This window comes from Micropterus salmoides, unplaced genomic scaffold (assembly GCF_014851395.1).
Source record: "Micropterus salmoides isolate LMB-PRFRI ecotype aquatic unplaced genomic scaffold, ASM1485139v1 Ms_hic_scaffold_21, whole genome shotgun sequence".
In the NCBI taxonomy this organism is placed as follows: domain Eukaryota; kingdom Metazoa; phylum Chordata; class Actinopteri; order Centrarchiformes; family Centrarchidae; genus Micropterus; species Micropterus salmoides.
Genome location: NW_024041262.1, coordinates 2982064 through 3000433, shown reverse-complemented (window position 1 = coordinate 3000433; position 18370 = coordinate 2982064). Strand labels below are relative to the sequence as shown.

Genomic DNA, 18370 nt, shown 5'->3' with positions numbered 1-18370 from the left:
TAAGATGTATCCATTGTCACTGGTTCTGCTTGTGTTTCCCCAGTTCACCTTGTTTGAAGACAAGTTCCTAGAATTACAGCTGATGCTAAGTGCTAAGCAACAACTGGAAGTTCCAGGTACTTACAGTTGTTACCGCAAGTACTGTCAACTGGACGGGTCAGGGAAATCAATCAATCAATCAAAATTTATTTATAGAGCACTTTCAACATCCAAAGTGGACACAAAGTGCTGTACAGAAAAACAATAAATAAATGAATACATAAAAGACACTAAATACAAAGCTCACAGCATGCATAAAATACAAGTAAAACAATAACAATCACACAATAAAATCAATATAATCAAAACAAGAAATGTCAATTTCAGTTTTCAAAGGCCAAGGAAAAGAAGTGAGTTTTAAGACGAAACTTAAAACCAGACAGTAAAGATGCCTGTCTAATGTACAGAGGTAGATCGTTCCACAATTTAGGAGCTGCTGCAGCAAAAGCTCGGTCCCCTTTGAGCTTGCGCTTTGTTTTGGGCACACTTAGAGGCAGTTGATCAGCTGACCTGAGGGAACAGGTGGGTCTGTAGGGGTGTAGCAGCTCAGAGATGTTGGGTGGGGCAAGACCATTAAAACATTTAAAAAGCAAATAAAAGAAAATGGATCCTATGATGTACAGGCAGCCAGTGGAGTGAGGCTAAAATAGGGGAAATGTGCTCGTGTTAACGTGTTCCGGTTAAAAGACGCGCTGGAGACGAGCAATAGAAAACCTACTGACCCCCAACTAAAGTGTGTAAGGGCAGAAAATTGTTTTATTCTCTATTTATAATCCTTTATGCAAGTACTTATAAGAGTGCTATTTTTCTCCTTTATTATGTCGTATATATTGTTTTAAATCTTTAACGTGTTCCATCTTTATTGTTGTTCTTGTTATTCCAGTCTGTCCACATGTGTGGGGTTTAGGTCAGGGATGTGGGGTTGTTGATTGTTTTCCTCACTAGCTGTTCTTCTCCTTCCTTGACTGGGACTAGTCAAGGATCTTTTGTTCCCCAAAACATAGATGCTCAGACTGTGTAAATGATAAAGCATCCCTTTGCTCTGGGCCAGACGTTAGTGACTGTCTTAGGAGACAGAACCTCTAGTCCAGCTGATTTTGTTGTAGTACTTCTCTGTTTATTCTCTTTTGTTAAATAAATTCTTCAAAGACAACGGTTTGTTTTTACTCAATTATTTGCTCAACCTCTCACCAGGAATATAATTTCCACGACACAGTGCATTACAGTAATCTAACCGAGTGGTAACTGCTGCCTAGAAAGACTGGCTTTATTTTGGCCAGTTGCCTCAATTGAAAAATGTATTGTCAAATCACAACAAGGTACTCAACAGACACAACTACAGTAACCACCATTTTTCTGCTGCATCTGCATCTCTCAGGACAACTAATACTTTAAAGGGCCAGGCTTTACTTTGCCAACCAGTCAAGTTGCAGTTTCCATCGATATCTGTCCAGACATGTAGTGTAAATTAAAATGAATAAAGTGTATTTTTTGGCCTAATCATCATAGATGCACTGGCTAAACAGGTACATATGTACTTGATTACTATGTAAAGACAAAGAGTAGAGATTATAGATTATATAGGTTAGCTACACAAATTGTTGTTTGTTTGCCTTTTGAATGTAGTGAGTTGTAGGTGAAACTCACTCACTCATAGGATCACGATTAGCTTCGCCCGCAACAATACATTTTTAGCAGTCATGTTATTCCGACAGAGCTCGAAATTCCGAATGAGGCAGGAAGTGAATGATTGACTGGAGGAAAGCGCGTACTGTGCTACTTATTTATTCATTGTGTAGTCCAAGTCAATATGTGTGTGTGAAATGTGGAATCACCCAATTTATTCTTAAATTATGGACTAAAAACCTATTTTGATGTCACCATGGCGTCTGACCTTGGAGTCAAAAGTGTCACTCACTCGGTGTCCCACCAACTGTAAAATATGGTCATAATCTCTCCTTCTGTTCCTGAGTTATGGTGCTGAATAATGGCCAAAAAAGTGGGGTTTTTTTATGATGTTACAATGAAGTGACCTTTGACCTTTTGCATTACATTACTGCATCTGTCACGCTGAGTCAAGCACGGAGCAGGAAAAATAACGATTTTAAATTTATTAAATTGTATTTAGATATATAGCGCCAATTCATAACAGAAGTTATATCATTGCACTTTTCATACAGAGCAGGTCTAAACCATACTCTTATAATATTTATAGAGACCCAACAATTCCCACCGTGAGCAAACACTTGTTGACAGTTAACTGTTAAAGGTAAGAGGGACAGAGAGAGAGAGAGAGAGAGAGAGACAGCGAACACAGTATCCCAACACAAGTTTCACATAGAGATAGATGTAAAACAGTAATACTAATAATGATAGCAATAATAATGACAATAATACGACTAATAGTAATAATTGTAGCAGTGGGTGACCAGCAGGAACATGTGGGCAGTAGGTGGCTTGCAACCACACATCCAGACGCCACAGCTCCAGAGGCAGAAACAAAGCAGAAAGCAACAGAAGGAGAGAGGAGAGGGACGAGAAAGCACAAAACCAGTGAAGAGGGAAGAAGTCGAGTTAGCAACATGCATTAATGGGATAAGAATGCTTACAGATCGAGAGGGAGAGGAGGAGAGAGGAGCTCAGTGCATCATGGGAAGTCTCACAGCAGTCTTACAGCCTACTCTTAAATGTGGATGGTAACTCTGCATTCTGGAAGTGCAGTGTTCTAGTAGCACAATCAGGCACTATGAGCTCTTTAAAATATGATGGTGCTTGACCATTCAGGGTTTTGAAAGGTAGCAAAAGGATTTTAAATTCTTTTCTACAGGGAGCCTGTGTAGAGAAGCTTTTCTTGGTTCTTGTCAGTAGTATACATGCAGCAGCATTCTAGATCAACTGGAGAGTCTATGTAATAGGGTGCAATGGTCAATGGTGGATTTGGACCCAAATGCAGGACAACGGGCAGAGAAGAGACAGTTTATGACAGTGAGGTGGACAGTCTATCAAATCTAAAAATATGCAATCCATAACAAATACAAAAACCCTGGTAAGCAGTCCGGAACAAAGGCAAACATTTCCAAGACTACAATCCAAAATAATAATTCTGGGGTAAGTTTTCAGGGAGCTATAGAGGGGAGCTTGTGCTCTCTGTCATGTGGCCAAAGGGGACCTCATGCGGATGGTCTGATGGCTGTACATGGGCGGAGCAGAAGTCCTCAGGTGGATGGCCTGAGCAGGTCCGGAGGCCGACCAGGAGGCAAGGCCGAAGGGCTGAGCAGATCCAAATGGCACAGGCAGTTGGCAAAGGCAGAAACCCTTTGGAGGCCGGTAGCAAACGCAGAAACCCTCTGGAGGTCGGGCAGGACGCCGGCGATGTGACTGAAGACCAGCCAGTTTGATGCCTGGCGTGCAGGACTAGAGGTTGGCAACTGGAGTGCAGCACCAGAGGTTGGTTGGGAGGTTGCTACAGCTCTGCAACTGAGGACTGCTGCAGCTCAGCAGGGACAGGTGATTGCTGCAGCTGAGGGACTGGGGACTGCTGTAGCAGGGAGTTGGTAGCTGGACAACTGCAGGGGAACCAGGGCAGATGTCGGCCTGACCGCCGACTAGGAACTTGACAGGACTGGAGGTACGTCTGTGATACCAGGCAATTGAGACTTTAGGGAGATGGACAGTTAAATCTCCCTTGAGCTGGTCAGCAAGGTCACCAGGGAGCTAATCACCTGAATCTCTGGGGAGCTGGCCAACAAAGTCAGGACAGATCAGTTTCTGGAGCACAGGATAACTCACCCTCAGTGGCACTGGGCAGCGCAGTCTCTGGGGCGCTGGCAATGCTGAGAATGAGGAGCTGGGCAGCAAAGACTCCAGGGCAGGATCTGGCAGGAAACTGGCTGGTGTGGTGCTATCTGACACTGAACATCTGGTGGGTTGCTAGCAGACCAGAGTGCAGACTGGTTGCTAGCAGGTAGGGATGCAGACTGAAGATTAGCAGGCGAGTGGCCTGGATGCTAGCAAATGGTAAATGGATTGTATTTATAGCACCTTTCTAGTCTTTCAACCACTCAAAGCACTCACTACATGTCACATTCACCCCATTCACACACCTTTCAATAATTAAATTTTTATTTTATATTTATTAAGTAAGCCTACATGTTTTTAAAATATTTTTTAGAATAATAAATTGGAGGATTTGTTTTTCATTTTTTCAAATGATTTTTTTTTATAAATTACTTTACAAGTAATTCTTAGTAATCAGTGTATTTGGTTCCTTTGTATTTAAAATAGGGAAAATCATAACCCCAATGGTGGATATAAGACAACAGCCATCCTAAAACACAATTACGGCTGTCATGACAACAAATCACACTTCTCCTGTAGGTGTTTTCCAGGAAATTTTCCCCACCCTGATTGACAGCAATTCTAGGGAAGCATCTCTCAACTGCTGAACTCCCTGGAAGGCAGTATTGATACTGAGTGAATTATCCTGGTAAAATAAGGTTCAATTCAATCAATTCATCAAAAGGGAAAGGATGATACCTTTTCTTTCTTTTTTGAGCTTTCCCCCCAGGCAAAAATGTCAACTTTGCTCCAGGCAGTGCAAACTGTGGGAAAGATGTATCTGCTTGAGTTGAAAACGTTTCGTGAATGTTGAACCAGAACCAGAACCAGAATACCCAGTAGGTTCAAAGATGTGTTAATTGTTAGCTTGCCACAGATTAAGTCCATACATCAAATACACATTTGTCATGAATAAATATAAACTGTACAATCAATCCAGGGGCAAAAGGGGTAAATAAAGCTTGACAGAAATTTACTCTGAATGTGCTTAAAAGAATTTCGTATGGTAAAGTATCATTATAATGATGCAGTATCAATACCTGTGCTTTGACCAGTCGACTCTCAAGCATCTCCTGTGTGGGGTCCTCTGATTCCCAGGGGCCCCTGCCATTATGGGCAGGAACTGTCCTGGCCTGGCTTTCATCGTCATAGACTGTCCACTTGGATAGCTTCTCTACCGTCTGGTGGGGCAACAGGTTCTCTGCACGCAGCCAGTCCTGAACCACACAAAGCAAAGATAGATGAGTGACCTGAAAAGAAGGTTACTTCATCAATTGTTATTCTTCTAAGATGTGTGTAAGTGAGAGAAAGCAGCTTCATCTTCACAATTTCAAGTCTACCACCAAAAATGTAACACATACCTGAGGGTCTCCACTCATCCGGGGGTTACCAGCCCAGTGCACCTCTGGATGGGCGATAGCATATGTACCCCCACCACCCATCAGCTGGGCCACTTCTCTGTCTGCCTCTTCTTCATACAAGGTCTGGACACCTGAAATCACCTCACGTGCCTCCCCATTGGGTAAGGGCTGAGTGGTGGACCTCGGTATCCCAGCTGCAGCCTCTCCATCGGGGTCTTGTCCTTTGGCCCAAGTCAGTCCACCTCCTATTGTTCTTCCTGACAAGGACATCTTGGTCAGGCTGATCTGCGAGGTGTCCACTTTCCCTCTTGCAGTATGTAGCACACTGACTCCATCTTGATTGTGCAGGGCGGCTCTCCCAGTTCTATCCTCAGCGTTGGATGACCCTTCCTGTGTACTACTGGACCCAGGGCTCCTCTCTGCCACATCTCCAGCGGATGTTAATCCTGGTAAGGGCCTCTTGATAGACTTCAAGTGGCTGAGATCCGGTTTGACAGAGAGCACAAGCCTGGCACATGGTTTCGGGGGTTTGGGCTCTGATGTAGTGGGTTCTCCGGGTGATCCAGTAGTATTTGATGGTGTAGAAGGTCCAGGAGCCAGGGGCACTATAGCTGTCTTTGCCTTGCCCATTTTGTTCATCCTGGGGAGTACCACAGCGTATTTGGCCTCTATCTCTTTCTCGCCAGCTAGTGCCGCTTCTTCCCCTCTGTCCCCTCCCATGCCCTGGAGGCTGGCTTTCTCTTTAGCCAGCTTGTCCTCAGAGGAGCTCCTGTTTTTCTTACTAGCCAGGCTGCTTTTACTGGCAACTCTCATGGCTATTCTGTGTTTGAAGATATTGCCCTTAGATTTTCTGGGACCTTGTTTCTGTTTAATCGCCTGAAGGGAGAGCCAGCGGGAGACACCGATGGCTTTAGTACAAGCAGAAAGCTTCTTTCTCAAGTTTAACCCCCGTGGCATGTTCTTCTGAATCCATCCAGATACTCTGTGAAGAGTAGTCATACCTTTTCTTCGTGCTATTAAACATTCCTTGGGTTTGCTGGACCCTTCATCAGCCTCACTTTCGAATTCTTTTTCAGGCTTTGCTTTATGTCGAGGAGATGCCATCTTGACCTTCCCCAGGAGCAAGCTCTGTGGCCCCACTTTGACCACACCTCCAGTGTCCTGCTGCTCCTCAGGCTCCAGAATGGCTTTGTAGTCTTTACCTTTGGCTTTGAGAAGCATAATTCGGTTTTGGCCTTTGATGGCTTTGGTTAATGTTGGTTCAGCCTTCTGCTCATCCTCATCTGGATCAGCTTCTACAGGGGCATCTTTCACGTTGATACTTTTTGTTTTGTTTGCAAACTGGGTCTTGCCTTTTGCTGTGTTGCCCTTGTTGAAGTAAAGACCTTTCTGTGGTTGAATCTCATCTGTTGCAGAACCGGGATTGTCCTCTTTCTGTGGCTTCTTTTTGTTCTTTTTCTCTTCCTTGGCTTTTTGTTTGGCTTCCTTTTCTAACCTCTGCTTCTCTGCTTTGGCCCTTTGTTTCTCAGCCTTCTCGGCCTGCTTATCTTCCTTTGTTTTTTTAAACATCTTGTGTTTCGGCCCTCGTGCAGGCTTTGAGGGATGAGGAGTCTGTCTGCTTTGTCTGCAGGCTTTAACAGCTGTTGGCTTTGCAGACGTGCCTTCCTGAGTTATCTCCTCGTCTTCACCCCCATCACTGCTGACCGCTTCAGATTCTTCAACTTTCTTCTCGTTTTCCTCTTCCTCACTGGATGCTACTGGTTCAACCTCGGAGTCAATTCTGGATTTGGCTTCCTCTGAAAGCTCTTTGTCTGATTCCTCGTTTGCTGTATCTCTTTGAGTGTCTGATGCCTCCACCTCACTGCTCTCCTCACTCCCCTGCGTCTCAGCTGGCTCTTCGTTACTGTCCAGCTCCTCCTCCTTCTCATCATTACTAGATTCCTCTTCCGTCACCTCTGCTGAGCTTCTTGAATCTAGTTCCTCCTCCTCACTCTCTGTCTCTTTATCACTTCTGTTGTTTTCAGGCTTAGTGGGGAGCTTGCTGATCCTCCCTTGTGTGGTTGGGGGTGCTTTTGGTGGAGGTTTGAGTTTGGTGGTCTTTATATGTGTTATTTTACCATCTTCCTCATGTTGAGATTGTAATGTTTTCCCCGCTTGTTTCTGTGGTTCCTTTTGTTCTGTACCTCCCATTTTACTTAGATCTGCTTTATTTATTCCTTTACTTTTCACTTTATTTGTCTTTCCATCCTTGAAAGTTGGTGAATTCCCTCTACCTTTTTGTTTCCCATTAACCTCTTTAGAGGGAGGCTGAGACGCTTTGGAATCATTTGGTCTCACATTTTTCTGCTGTTTTTTTGCTGCCTTTGCCCTCTGCTTTGTGGCCTGTGTTCTACCTTGGGACTTCACTGGTGCCATTGTTATCAATTCTACAGTTGTTTGTTGCTAAGTTGCAATAACCTGGAGAATAACAAAACCATATAAATTGTCTTTATTTTATCATTTGAGATCATACTGACTAGGGAAATGGAAAGAAGTGCAGATTTTAGTTGTGAAGCATTTAGGAAATTTAAATCTTTTAACGTCACACTTTTAACAGATAAGTTAGCCACTCAATAAAAATAACAATTAAGGGCTGTAAGCTGAGTAACACATCTGTCAAACTCAGTGAAACCAGGCCCTTGGCTCAATCCATCAGCATTTAGACTATGTTTCACACTTAAGTCCCTGCTCCTTGTTCTGAGGCTAGAGACACCCAGGTCAGACCTAGTTTAGTCTCAATTAGCTGGATTTTCATTGCTAGGCTGAGATCGAGAGCTGCAATTTATCTCCCACAAAACACAAACAACAGTAAATCAATATAGTGTAACACGGCAAAAGCACAATGAAGTGGCTTTTCCACGCTGGATGAAAAGGACTCTCCTTTTCTTTCCGTAACAGCCCACAAAAGCTATTATCTGCAGGTTAGATCTAAACTGCAATGAAAGGCTATCTTTAGATCCACCTAAATGTAGTTGCACAACCTGTACGTCCTGGGGGGAACGCAGTGAGAGCTCATTTCAGTGTAATATAGCTTACCAGGCTTCTCAGGTGAAACCCAGGCATGGCTGGGGGTCGCAAACTGCTCCGGCCTGTCCTCACGAGCTGGTGTCACTGATACAAACATGCATCCATGGTCAGGAGGAGAACTGATGGGGAGTTACACACCAATATCCAATCCACTAACATTATACAAGAAGGCACATATGCAATACACACCCAACAAAAGTTTATGGGTGGTTTAGACATACACACAATGCCCCCATCGACAAAGGTGAGCTGGCGTGCACTGAAGCTCGCGCACACAAACACAAAGTGCCTTCTGAATAATACAGCTCTATCTGGCAGGTCATACAGCCTAGCTGCCATTCATATGGCCAGCTGGTGAATGCTTGGGAGGAAAGGTGAGAGGTGCTGCTTGGAGTGATCAACAACAGGTGCTGATGGAGAAGAGAGGGAGAGAATACGAGAGGACAGAGAAAAGGGGGTCTTTTGCTGGCTTTTTCCTCAGGGAGAGGGGGATTTCGTCCTTGCTTGAATGCTGGACTGGCTTCATTTCAAAATGATCAGTATTTTAGTGCAAGCTATAATGTTTTTAGTCACACATTTTTCTTGAACTGGCTCTGTTGCCCAGCAAATAGCAGTTCAAAAATGACTATGAGGTGTAACTTCTAACTTTGACTTTATGAAGAATATTTACATTTTAATTAATAGAAGACAAATGCTAAATACTGGATGGAGGAGAATTATTAATGATGCTGTTTTGACCAACAAAAGTGGATTGATTATTGACAAATATAGATGATTGACAATTCGGCTACCTCTTGTCCACTCTGTAGGACAAGAGCCTGCAAAACGTATAAATCAGACAGTCGCCTTGGCTGCGGAGAAAAACATAAAATAAAAAGTGTGCAACATGTTTCAGCATTGTCAGGGTAACCTGATAATGTCCCATTCCTATTTATCGCATATTGAGCCCTTCACCTTCTTGCGTTCAATCAATTACCAGGTGACATCATTTAAGAAATTGAAATTGGGCCCCAGAGAACTCCACGATCCACCATTGCTGTATAGTAGGCTATATACAGTTCATGTATACAGTATTCCAAGAATATAGTCTAGCAAAACAAAAGTAGACATCCAACCTTAAATACTGTAAGATGAGGCCTACCTGAACATGGAGCTCATGCGTTGCCAGTGGGAATAGAGCATTTCTTACCAAAGGTCAAATTACCTCACTATCAGGAAGTCGATTATAGTGGAGTTGATACTTGCGGATGTAATATTCTCTCGCACGTAATTATGAATGCAAACAATGTTAAGATATATAAATGTCCAATTCCTGTTGCCTGAGAAATGCAATTTCCAGTAACTAGGTTACATTTCTGTTGGGTGCTTTTGACTTTTTTGAGGAAGAATCACTCCAAGCAAGTTTAGGCGAAACCAAGTACATATGTGTGAGACCACATGGAGTTTGGGAGAAATCATCACAGTTGTAAGTAACAACAAGGTAAATTCATCAGTCTAGCCTTGCCTTGAGGAGATTGGCTTTACTTAAGGGAGGTGGACTCAACAACAACGCTTAGGTGGAACGTATCAAAGTAACATCCACATGAATTGCAGGACCAAAGATTTCCCAGCAGAACATTGAAGCATCACACTGCCACCGCCGGATTGTCTTGTTCCCATAGTGCATCCTGGTGCTGTATGTTACCCAGGTAAGTGACGCACACGCACCCGGCCCACATGATGTAAAAGAAATTGTGATTGATCAGACCAGGTCACCTTCTTCCATTGCTCAGTCGTCCAGTTCTGATGCTCACAAGATGCGGCAGGTGCTTTCTGCAGTGGACAGGAGTTAGCATGGGCACCCTGAGTGATCTGCGGCTACGCAGCCCCACATGCAACAAACTGTGATGCACCGTGTGTTCCGACACCTTTGTATCAGAACCATGCATTCAGTTTTTCAGCAACTGACCTAGACCTCCTCTGTTGGATCACATGAATCAATGAGCCATGGCTGGCCATGACCCTGTTGCCGGTTCACCGCTTTTGATAGGTACTGATCACTGCGACTGGGAGATGCTCTGACCCAGTTGTCAAGCCATCACAATTTGGCCCTTGTCAAAGTCGTTCAAACCCTTTCGCTTACCCATTTTTCCTGCTTCTAATAAATCAACTTTGACAAAACGTTCACTTACGATATCCCACCAACAGACAGGTGCCATGGTCACAAGATAATCAGTGTTATTCATTTTCCCTGTTAGTGGTCATAATGTTATGGCCGATCAGTGTATACACACAAACTGTACCAAAGTTATCAATACGCTTCAATTCAAATGAGGTTAATTCATACAGCCAGCCAAGTATTTGCACGCTGTCTGTTTAAGTGTTAAAACAGCTGATGATAGAAAAACCTTAAATCTTATTTTAGATGACAAATAACCAACCCTAACCAAGGTGTCTAAAAATTTTTTCTTTGGTGAATGCGATGTGCTTACATACACCTGCTCCACACATGACCATGTTAAATTTTCTGTCTGGTGTAGTGTTTGTTGGTGTGGCACATGTGCCATGATTAAACTGTGCAACATACTAGGTTTTCTTTTGCACTCCAGGGAGCACCAAAAAGGTGCGTTTAATTAAAATAAAAAAAAAGGTTTATTTATTTTGAAATGTAAACTCTTTTTATATAATAAGTGAATACACAATGGTATCAATTTCAAATCTTTGAGTTTCGTCTTTCTTTTTCCCCCCTCCTGTTTATGTGCATATGAATGCGTCAGAGAGGACTGCACATTCTCTCAAATTAGTAAGAAAAAACAAAACACACAACATCCCAAACATTGGCTAGTAACGTTTGTAAATGAGGCCCTGGTAAGGACAGAACAACTTGGAGCTGTTGACACTGTAGGGAGTCCTTCCTCTTCCCACAATCATAACCCAGGACCTCAAGAGGGGACACACTCTGCATCACCTCATTTACAAACAACTGATGCCAAGTGAATGTACCTAAGCCACTTTCTGTCAGTAGAGAAAATCAACTTTCTAGACTCCAGGCTGTCAGCTGAATATAACACATTAAGTTCAATCCACAGTGTATTCAGGCACTATTTTGGAACTTAAAATCTTCAGGTTGCAAATAAGAGTAACTTATCTTGCAACGTCATCCCCTAACAGAGCTGCTGCTGCCCAGCCTGAGCCAGGTCCTTAGAGAGCTCAGGTTGCAACGACGCCATTATGACTCTCGACAATTAGCAGACAAAGTGCCTTAATCTATAATGGATGATCAAAACTCTTGGCTGTGCATGTATGAAAACTGATGCCTCTTTTTATCCACTTCACCAGAGCTCACAAAGACCAAGATTTTATCTGGGCTTTTAGAAGAAATCAGAAATTGAAAACTACAGAGACTCTGAAACAGCGGTCATACACTGTCAAGTATTTCTTTGCAGTACAGCAGAGATGAACGATGAAAACCATCAGATTATAAATCAGAAATATCTGAAAATAAAAACAGACACATTCATGCTTGGAGAAAAACATGTAATAATTATCCACAAGAAAACTGTAGTGTGAAATTACAAATTAAAAAAAAAAAAAATTAGGGTTCTTAATCAGTTCACTACAAAAATATATTCTAGGCTGATGCTAAAATACCCAGCATTCTGAGACACAGTACCAAAATATTTCCTTGTACGATAGCAGCCAACCCCATAACAACAGGCCCACAGGTACAGACTGAGTCACATACATACTGTATATATTAAAAACATGTCACTACAATAGCTTACAATTACATTCCTAAATTACATTATCCATTGGAATAAAAAAAAAATAAAAAAGAAAAGTTTACAGAAAAATAATTAAAAACCTAATCCCATAGAAAGCTGTTCCCCCCCAGAAAGTACAGCATTGTGAGCCCTGCAGTAGTGGAGTACCTATGGCCGGTTATAAAGTTATAGTTGTGGACGGGAGGGGACAGGGCTTTGTTAGCAGTATACAGGGGTACAATACAGTTTGCAACGCTATTACTCATTTTGTAAGTGATGACTGAAAAATAAAAAACAAGTCAACAATCAGTGTGGTTCAACATACATAAAACTTCTCTTCTGTGGCATCACTTAAAATATTTTCCCTTGATAGCTCCTCTGAATTCTAAGGAAGCTCAATTACGCCAAAAAAAAAAAATTATGGGGTTTTAAGTAAAAATTATAAACTAAATAATTATATAAATATAGTCAAAATGTTTGACCTATCAAAATATTTTGCAAAAACACAACTCATAATTTCATATACGATAAGAGTCCGTCTTAATGTCATAATTTTGACGTATCTTTATATATTTTTGATTTAGTCTCACATAATGTTGATTCAACCATGTGTTTTGCTAATCAATCCTAGCTTTTTAATCAAAAAATGTTTTCCTTTTCCTGGCAGAAATGGGCTTCCATAGAATAAATCTGATGGCACAAATCACATAAAACTTAAGCTACAAACATTTTCATCGACATTATCAGAAATCTCCCCCCACATTCCTTCCATGTGTATGTCCATGTGGGGAGATGAAGGCCAGTGAGATTGCACATCAGAGAGCGTGTTGAAAGGATGAACCGTTTCATTGGCAGAATCCACATGAAAAGGCTGGTGGTGACAAAGGCTTTCAGAACAAAGTGGTTGTGGTTGCTATTTAAGCCAAACAGCTTCAACGAGTGGTATCTATGGCAGATCTGAGATGCTGGTTTGATGCTGGTGTTGATCTTGGTGTGATGAATTATGGCATTTGTCACATGTCAGGAATGTGCTTCATGTAGCTTTGGGTTAAATGGATGGGACCACGCTGTAATGACATGTGTACAGCGTGTGGTCTTTAGGCACAGGTGGTGTCTCTACTTTCACCTTCTGTCCGCACTGTTAGTGAGCCTTCAAACAGCCTGATGGTGCTTATAAAGCACTACTGCCAAGAGCCCTTTGGTGTCTCTCTACGAGGGGCTGATGTGGGCTGGGAGAGGGGAGGTCAGTCACTGAAGCAATGGGTCAGGGGTCCGTAGTGGTTTTGTCAACTGAGCAGGAGGCAAGTGCTGCTACAGAACAGCAGAACGCTTCATACACATCAACATGTCAGTTCACTCTGAGGAGAGACAACAGAAAGACACAATGAGCAAATAAGTGACTCCAAAACAGTTAATGACATGTCAGTTTTTAGTACCAAAAGATAAAAATGTGACACTACCTTGGGCTCACCTCAACTGTCCAGAGATGTCTCAAGCTACAGCACTCTTCACATTATTTTCCAGGAGTGACCTGTGGCAATCAGAAAATAGCGTCCATTAACATGACTAGTTCCAGCTTTAAAGGCAACTGGACTGACTGCATGTTTCCCTTCAGACTAGAGTGACCATGCTGCATTCATTACATGTGGAAGTTATCCTAATTTAAATTTTCAGACTTGTAAATCACGTCAATATCATGATTATGACTGGGAATTTGTCCAACTAGATATTAAAAAAGTGGGGCAAGTAAATATGAGTGTCAATGGACAACTTTAGATGACTACTATTCACATTCAAATTACATTTGTCATTAGTAAAAATTAAAAGTGTGTTTTGTTAGCAAATAATTAGTTTGTTCGGTAGCATTACTTCTGAAATACTTTTGGCCACTTGGGGGCAGCAGAACAGGCATTAAAGCCAACATCGACATACAGTATTACCTTTCCCTTTGAGGTCAAGTTTTTATAGCGACTATATGGATGGGCATTTCAAGCAAAATAAAAGATAAAAATACTATTCAGCAGTCACTGGGAATACGGGGCATAAACTGCATTTAAGACATGATGAAAATTCTCTCTCTGGAGATATTTCAAACACTATTAGAGTTACAGCAAAATACGGTTGTGCCTAGCTGAAGCCTCGTATCACATGTGAATTTCCCATGTATTTCTCAAATCGCAAAATCCGGAATTCTGCATTGAGCCAGAAAAACCCCATCCCAGACTGCATTTGTTTGTTTCTACACTGAGGTTTGACGTGGTTTGTTGTATGTTTAGTCACATATTATATTACTATTCACTTTAACTGCAATGGGTTACTGCATGTGCAACAAATTCAGTTTATTTTGAAGTAGCTGGTAACACTGGCCTATCTCTCAAAGTTGATGAGAATGTAAAATTATTTGTGCATGTGCCCTGTGATCCGGATCCGCTCCAAAATGTATTGGGCTCTTCTCCTGGGCCATGCTACACCCTTTTATCAAGTTTCATAACAGATATACAAATCCCCCCATTTGAATTATTAATGATACTTACGTCTGCTCTCCTTCTAGTGACTTCTGGATCTCTTGAAGTACTTCTGCAAGAAAACAAAGCATGACTGATACTAACCAGTGTTCAACACAGCACTTCATATAAAGACCCTGTGGCAGCAATTCAGCCACATTAGGATACAGCTTGCTGGGATCGAAGCAAAGTTATACAAATCATGCGATGAGATGATGTTTGGTAAACACTGCGGTGTAACACATGATGTAGCTGTGTCTGATGACAATGGGAGCAGGAAGCTGACATATCCTTTAGCAGGGGCAGCACATGGTGCCATTATAGCTGAAGCCAGTCTCAAAGGGTTAAAACACACTATCATAATATATCATATCGAGGGTATATTTCTACTTCATTTAAATACATTCTCTCCTCTGTCCCTTTCTCTTAAGTACTCACTCTCGTCATTCAGCAAAGCATGCTCCATAACACGTCTAGCTGCTTTTTCTGGAACACACAGGCAGCAGGCAGAGGACACGTCAGTACAGTCAGCCACAAACAAGGTGTTTATGTAAAAACAGGCAGCACAAGCACAGAGTTTAAAAACATCAGACCCAAGCTGGTCCCTGACAGACATTTTACCTGCATCCTCACTGTCTTGTCTGGCGTTTCTAGAAGGACAGAGAGGACAAGACCGCATGAGTACTGAAAGAAATTATGAGTTCCCAGCATAAGATATAGAAACTTTAAGTCTATATACCTGTGAGCAGAAGAAGCTCCATCAAGCTGGGGTTTGTGTTGGGGGGAGGAGCATGAATGTAGAGGAGCCTCCACCAGACAGTGAGGCTCCACCACGTTGCGGGTGGACAGAGAGAAGCGTTCAAACTCAGATGGAGAGATCAGGTAGAAGCCTGAAGGAAGACAACAGAACACAGAGGGTTTCTGAGAGGTGCAATCAAAACAGAGCAATCATTTGGCTGAGAACACAGATTCTAACGTGGAGTAATGTTATTGCCATTTTTGGAACTCTAATGAACCTGTAGTAGTATTGGTAAAAACAGACATCTACAGTGGGAACACTAGAACAAAAATGTCTTGTGTGGATGTGAAGGTAAAAACATAAGAGCAAACTTTTTTTGGAATAACTCGTTTAAAAATAGTCTTATTGTTCCAAAAGACTGGATTACAGCATGTAGACGATACTGGTTGAGTATCATTTAAGACACTATAGAGCAGCGGGGGTATGAGCAAGGCTGGAGGTGACCACCGTGATTTATACCTCTCCTACCCATCAACTACTGACCTCATGAACCTTGTTATTGTTTAACAAAAGGTTTGTCTGGAGGCTGATGGATCTCAGTGGCAAAATTTTACAGATAAACTAATATTTAGGGATGAAACAGTTACCAGAATTCAGCAACAATTTCCCACACACTGGCGCACAGGCAGCAGGGGTTTGTTTGGGTCAATGATAACTTGCAGTGACAGCGCTGCAGAGTTTTCCTCCTCAGAGGACTATTTTCAAAGCATTGGCCTCCCCCCTCTTTTTTCCAGAATCTTATGGGTCATCTTTGTACCAACACCCACTACCTTATAGCGAATGCTAAGTTGCTTAAGTTAACTTTTAGCTCGATGCGTGGACTTTGGAAAGGGAGAACACGGTATGGTTTGTCTGTCTGACTTGCTTACAGCTTTTAAACTTATGCTGCAGATTCTATTCCCCTGTTGCACATGAGAACACGTTCCGTAGTTCAGTCACACAAACATATTGTGTTCATTTAAAATCAGGCAGTTGTTGAATTGGTTTTAAAAGCTTTTTTTTTTTTAAGTTGTGCATGGGGTCCTACTTTACAATGTTTTAATGCACATTTTGAAATGGTTTTTACATGTTTACATAAGATATTGGCTGTTATTTTTGTAATAATAATAATAATGCAAACAAATTTTTATTTAATTGTTTCTAAATAAAACTCAGTGAGTACAATACTGATAACCCTGATCATTTTGGTCACTATAATAATGATATGAAATTTTCATACCGTTTAATCTCTACTTGACAACTATTTGAAAATGTACATGACATTTGTCAGAGCATACCTATTGATCTTTACAAAACAAGCAGTCAGTGCAGAAAAAAAGAAGGTTTTAATCAAAAATCAAATCCTGGATTTGGAGAATTGTGACACCCCTACACCCCTATATGTGTTCTTATATCAACATGACAAATACGAAATATTTCTATTATTATATTACCAGTACTGCATTTAATTTATCCTGTTTAAATTTAACTTGCGTAGTAGCATACATGAATTTGTGATATCTTCATTATATAGTATCAGCATAACATAGCGACGGTCAGCCTGTGTCTTGTCCACAGTCTGTCCAGAAAACAGAGGAACAGATGTGTCTGCTAGTTGTCTGTCACAGGTGTTTCTGACCTTGAGGGTGAGAGACTTTTCAACATCAACATAAAACAACAACAAACATATTATGGCTGGTCTTCCCTTCTTCACAGGCCTGTTTCAGGCTTGAGCTTTAGGTTAGAGTGAATTCTAGGGTTAGACTTGTAGTTGAAATGGGAAAGCCTGAGGGGTAGGAAATGCACCAAATCACCAAAGGTCTTAGAAGTGAGTGAGAGTGTGTGTAGGCATGTCTTTACCCTGGCCATGCTTGGTGAAGACACAGGAAGCGATGCCACTGACGTCCTCTCGGCGGATGCAGGGGTACTGAACCTGCATCTTCACTGTCGGCAGTGACACGACGTGGAGGTCGCCCTGATTGGTCAGAACCACCAAGCCGCTCTCACCATAGTCCTCCGACCGACTGCTGCCGAACCAGGCCACGCCTACCCTCCGTACTCTGGAGCCATCCACGGCTGTCAGCTTCAACTTCATCTTAGCGCTCACTTTTGGTAGGGAGAAAACCTGAACACAGACATGGACAGCTGAACAACTATCAGTGTGTAGTGTTTTCCCCCCCCAGACAGCTGAGCACCACTTATATTTGTTATTATGTATAGTTTGGTAGCAAAACATTTATTTAGAAGTGGACTATATTTTAACATATTAGTAAGCACCTCTTAAAAGTTCCAGAGTGTAGAATTAAGTGCCTCTAATTCTGTGTTGCCTGGCTAGACCAGAGGCCTGTACCACGAAGCAGGATTTGAGCTTATCCAGGTAACTTCGTGGTTAACCCTGAGTTTTCAGTACCACGACGGTGGTTCTCTTCTTACCGGGGTATATCACCATGGTGAACAGCTAACCTGTTCCGGAGCAGGTTATGTTCCATATAAGAGATCATCTCTATATTGCTGCCTACTGACCAGTCAGCTCTCTCGGAGAATGACATCACCGTCTGTAGGAGATCCCACAGTTTTATAGGCTGCTTTTATTGTTTGCTGTGGTGATACAGAGAAACTCTTGCTATGCTAGAACGATATCATCCTACAGAGACTGACTGAAAAGCTACTATTGTACAAGTTTTTACAGTAAGCCTACTTACTGCTTTGAAATGCGTTTCATATTTTTTATTTGCTCCCGTTCGTTTCACACAGCCGGTTGCAGCCGTTAAATTAAGTGGGTTTCATTTTTCTTATGTGAGGCTGAACATTATGAGCAGTTTGGTAGGGATATTGAAATAAATTTTAATATGAACGTAGGCTTTTTATTTTAGGTTAGTAGATATCTTACAGGCTATCACAGACACCGCCCACATTGCAAAAGTTGCTCGCAGGTAATGTTGGGGAGTTTCCAGAAGCCTAAATGGTCAGTTTCAGTCTTTTAATCACTATTTAAGCACATGAAATCGCACGAATGGATTATTAGTTTCATTGCTTTATTAA

General features: G+C 42.0%; 2 protein-coding genes across 6 annotated transcripts in view; both read right to left on the bottom strand.

Moving 5' to 3' along the window:
• myo15b (myosin XVB) overlaps window positions 1-6897 on the bottom strand; it is a 67815-nt gene extending 60918 nt beyond the window's left edge. The window contains exons 1-2 of the mRNA XM_038736135.1: window positions 5238-6897; window positions 4917-5093 (exon numbers count right to left, since the gene is read on the bottom strand). Of these exons, the coding sequence (XP_038592063.1) occupies window positions 4917-5093; window positions 5238-6806 (1746 nt within the window). The 5' untranslated portion in view covers window positions 6807-6897. The remainder of the gene's footprint in view (window positions 1-4916; window positions 5094-5237) is intronic.
• Window positions 6898-11695: 4798 nt separating this feature from the next.
• Window positions 11696-18370, bottom strand: part of llgl2 (LLGL scribble cell polarity complex component 2) — a 34788-nt gene continuing 28113 nt past the window's right edge. For 2 of the 5 annotated variants that reach the window (XM_038735395.1, XM_038735396.1), the window contains exons 21-27: window positions 17189-17453; window positions 15290-15440; window positions 15172-15200; window positions 14989-15036; window positions 14581-14623; window positions 13507-13577; window positions 11696-13404 (exon numbers count right to left, since the gene is read on the bottom strand). In XM_038735395.1, the coding sequence (XP_038591323.1) occupies window positions 13538-13577; window positions 14581-14623; window positions 14989-15036; window positions 15172-15200; window positions 15290-15440; window positions 17189-17453 (576 nt within the window). In that variant the 3' untranslated portion in view covers window positions 11696-13404; window positions 13507-13537. The remainder of the gene's footprint in view (window positions 13405-13506; window positions 13578-14580; window positions 14624-14988; window positions 15037-15171; window positions 15201-15289; window positions 15441-17188; window positions 17454-18370) is intronic. The other 3 variants (XM_038735397.1, XM_038735398.1, XM_038735399.1) reach the window with 3 other exon arrangements.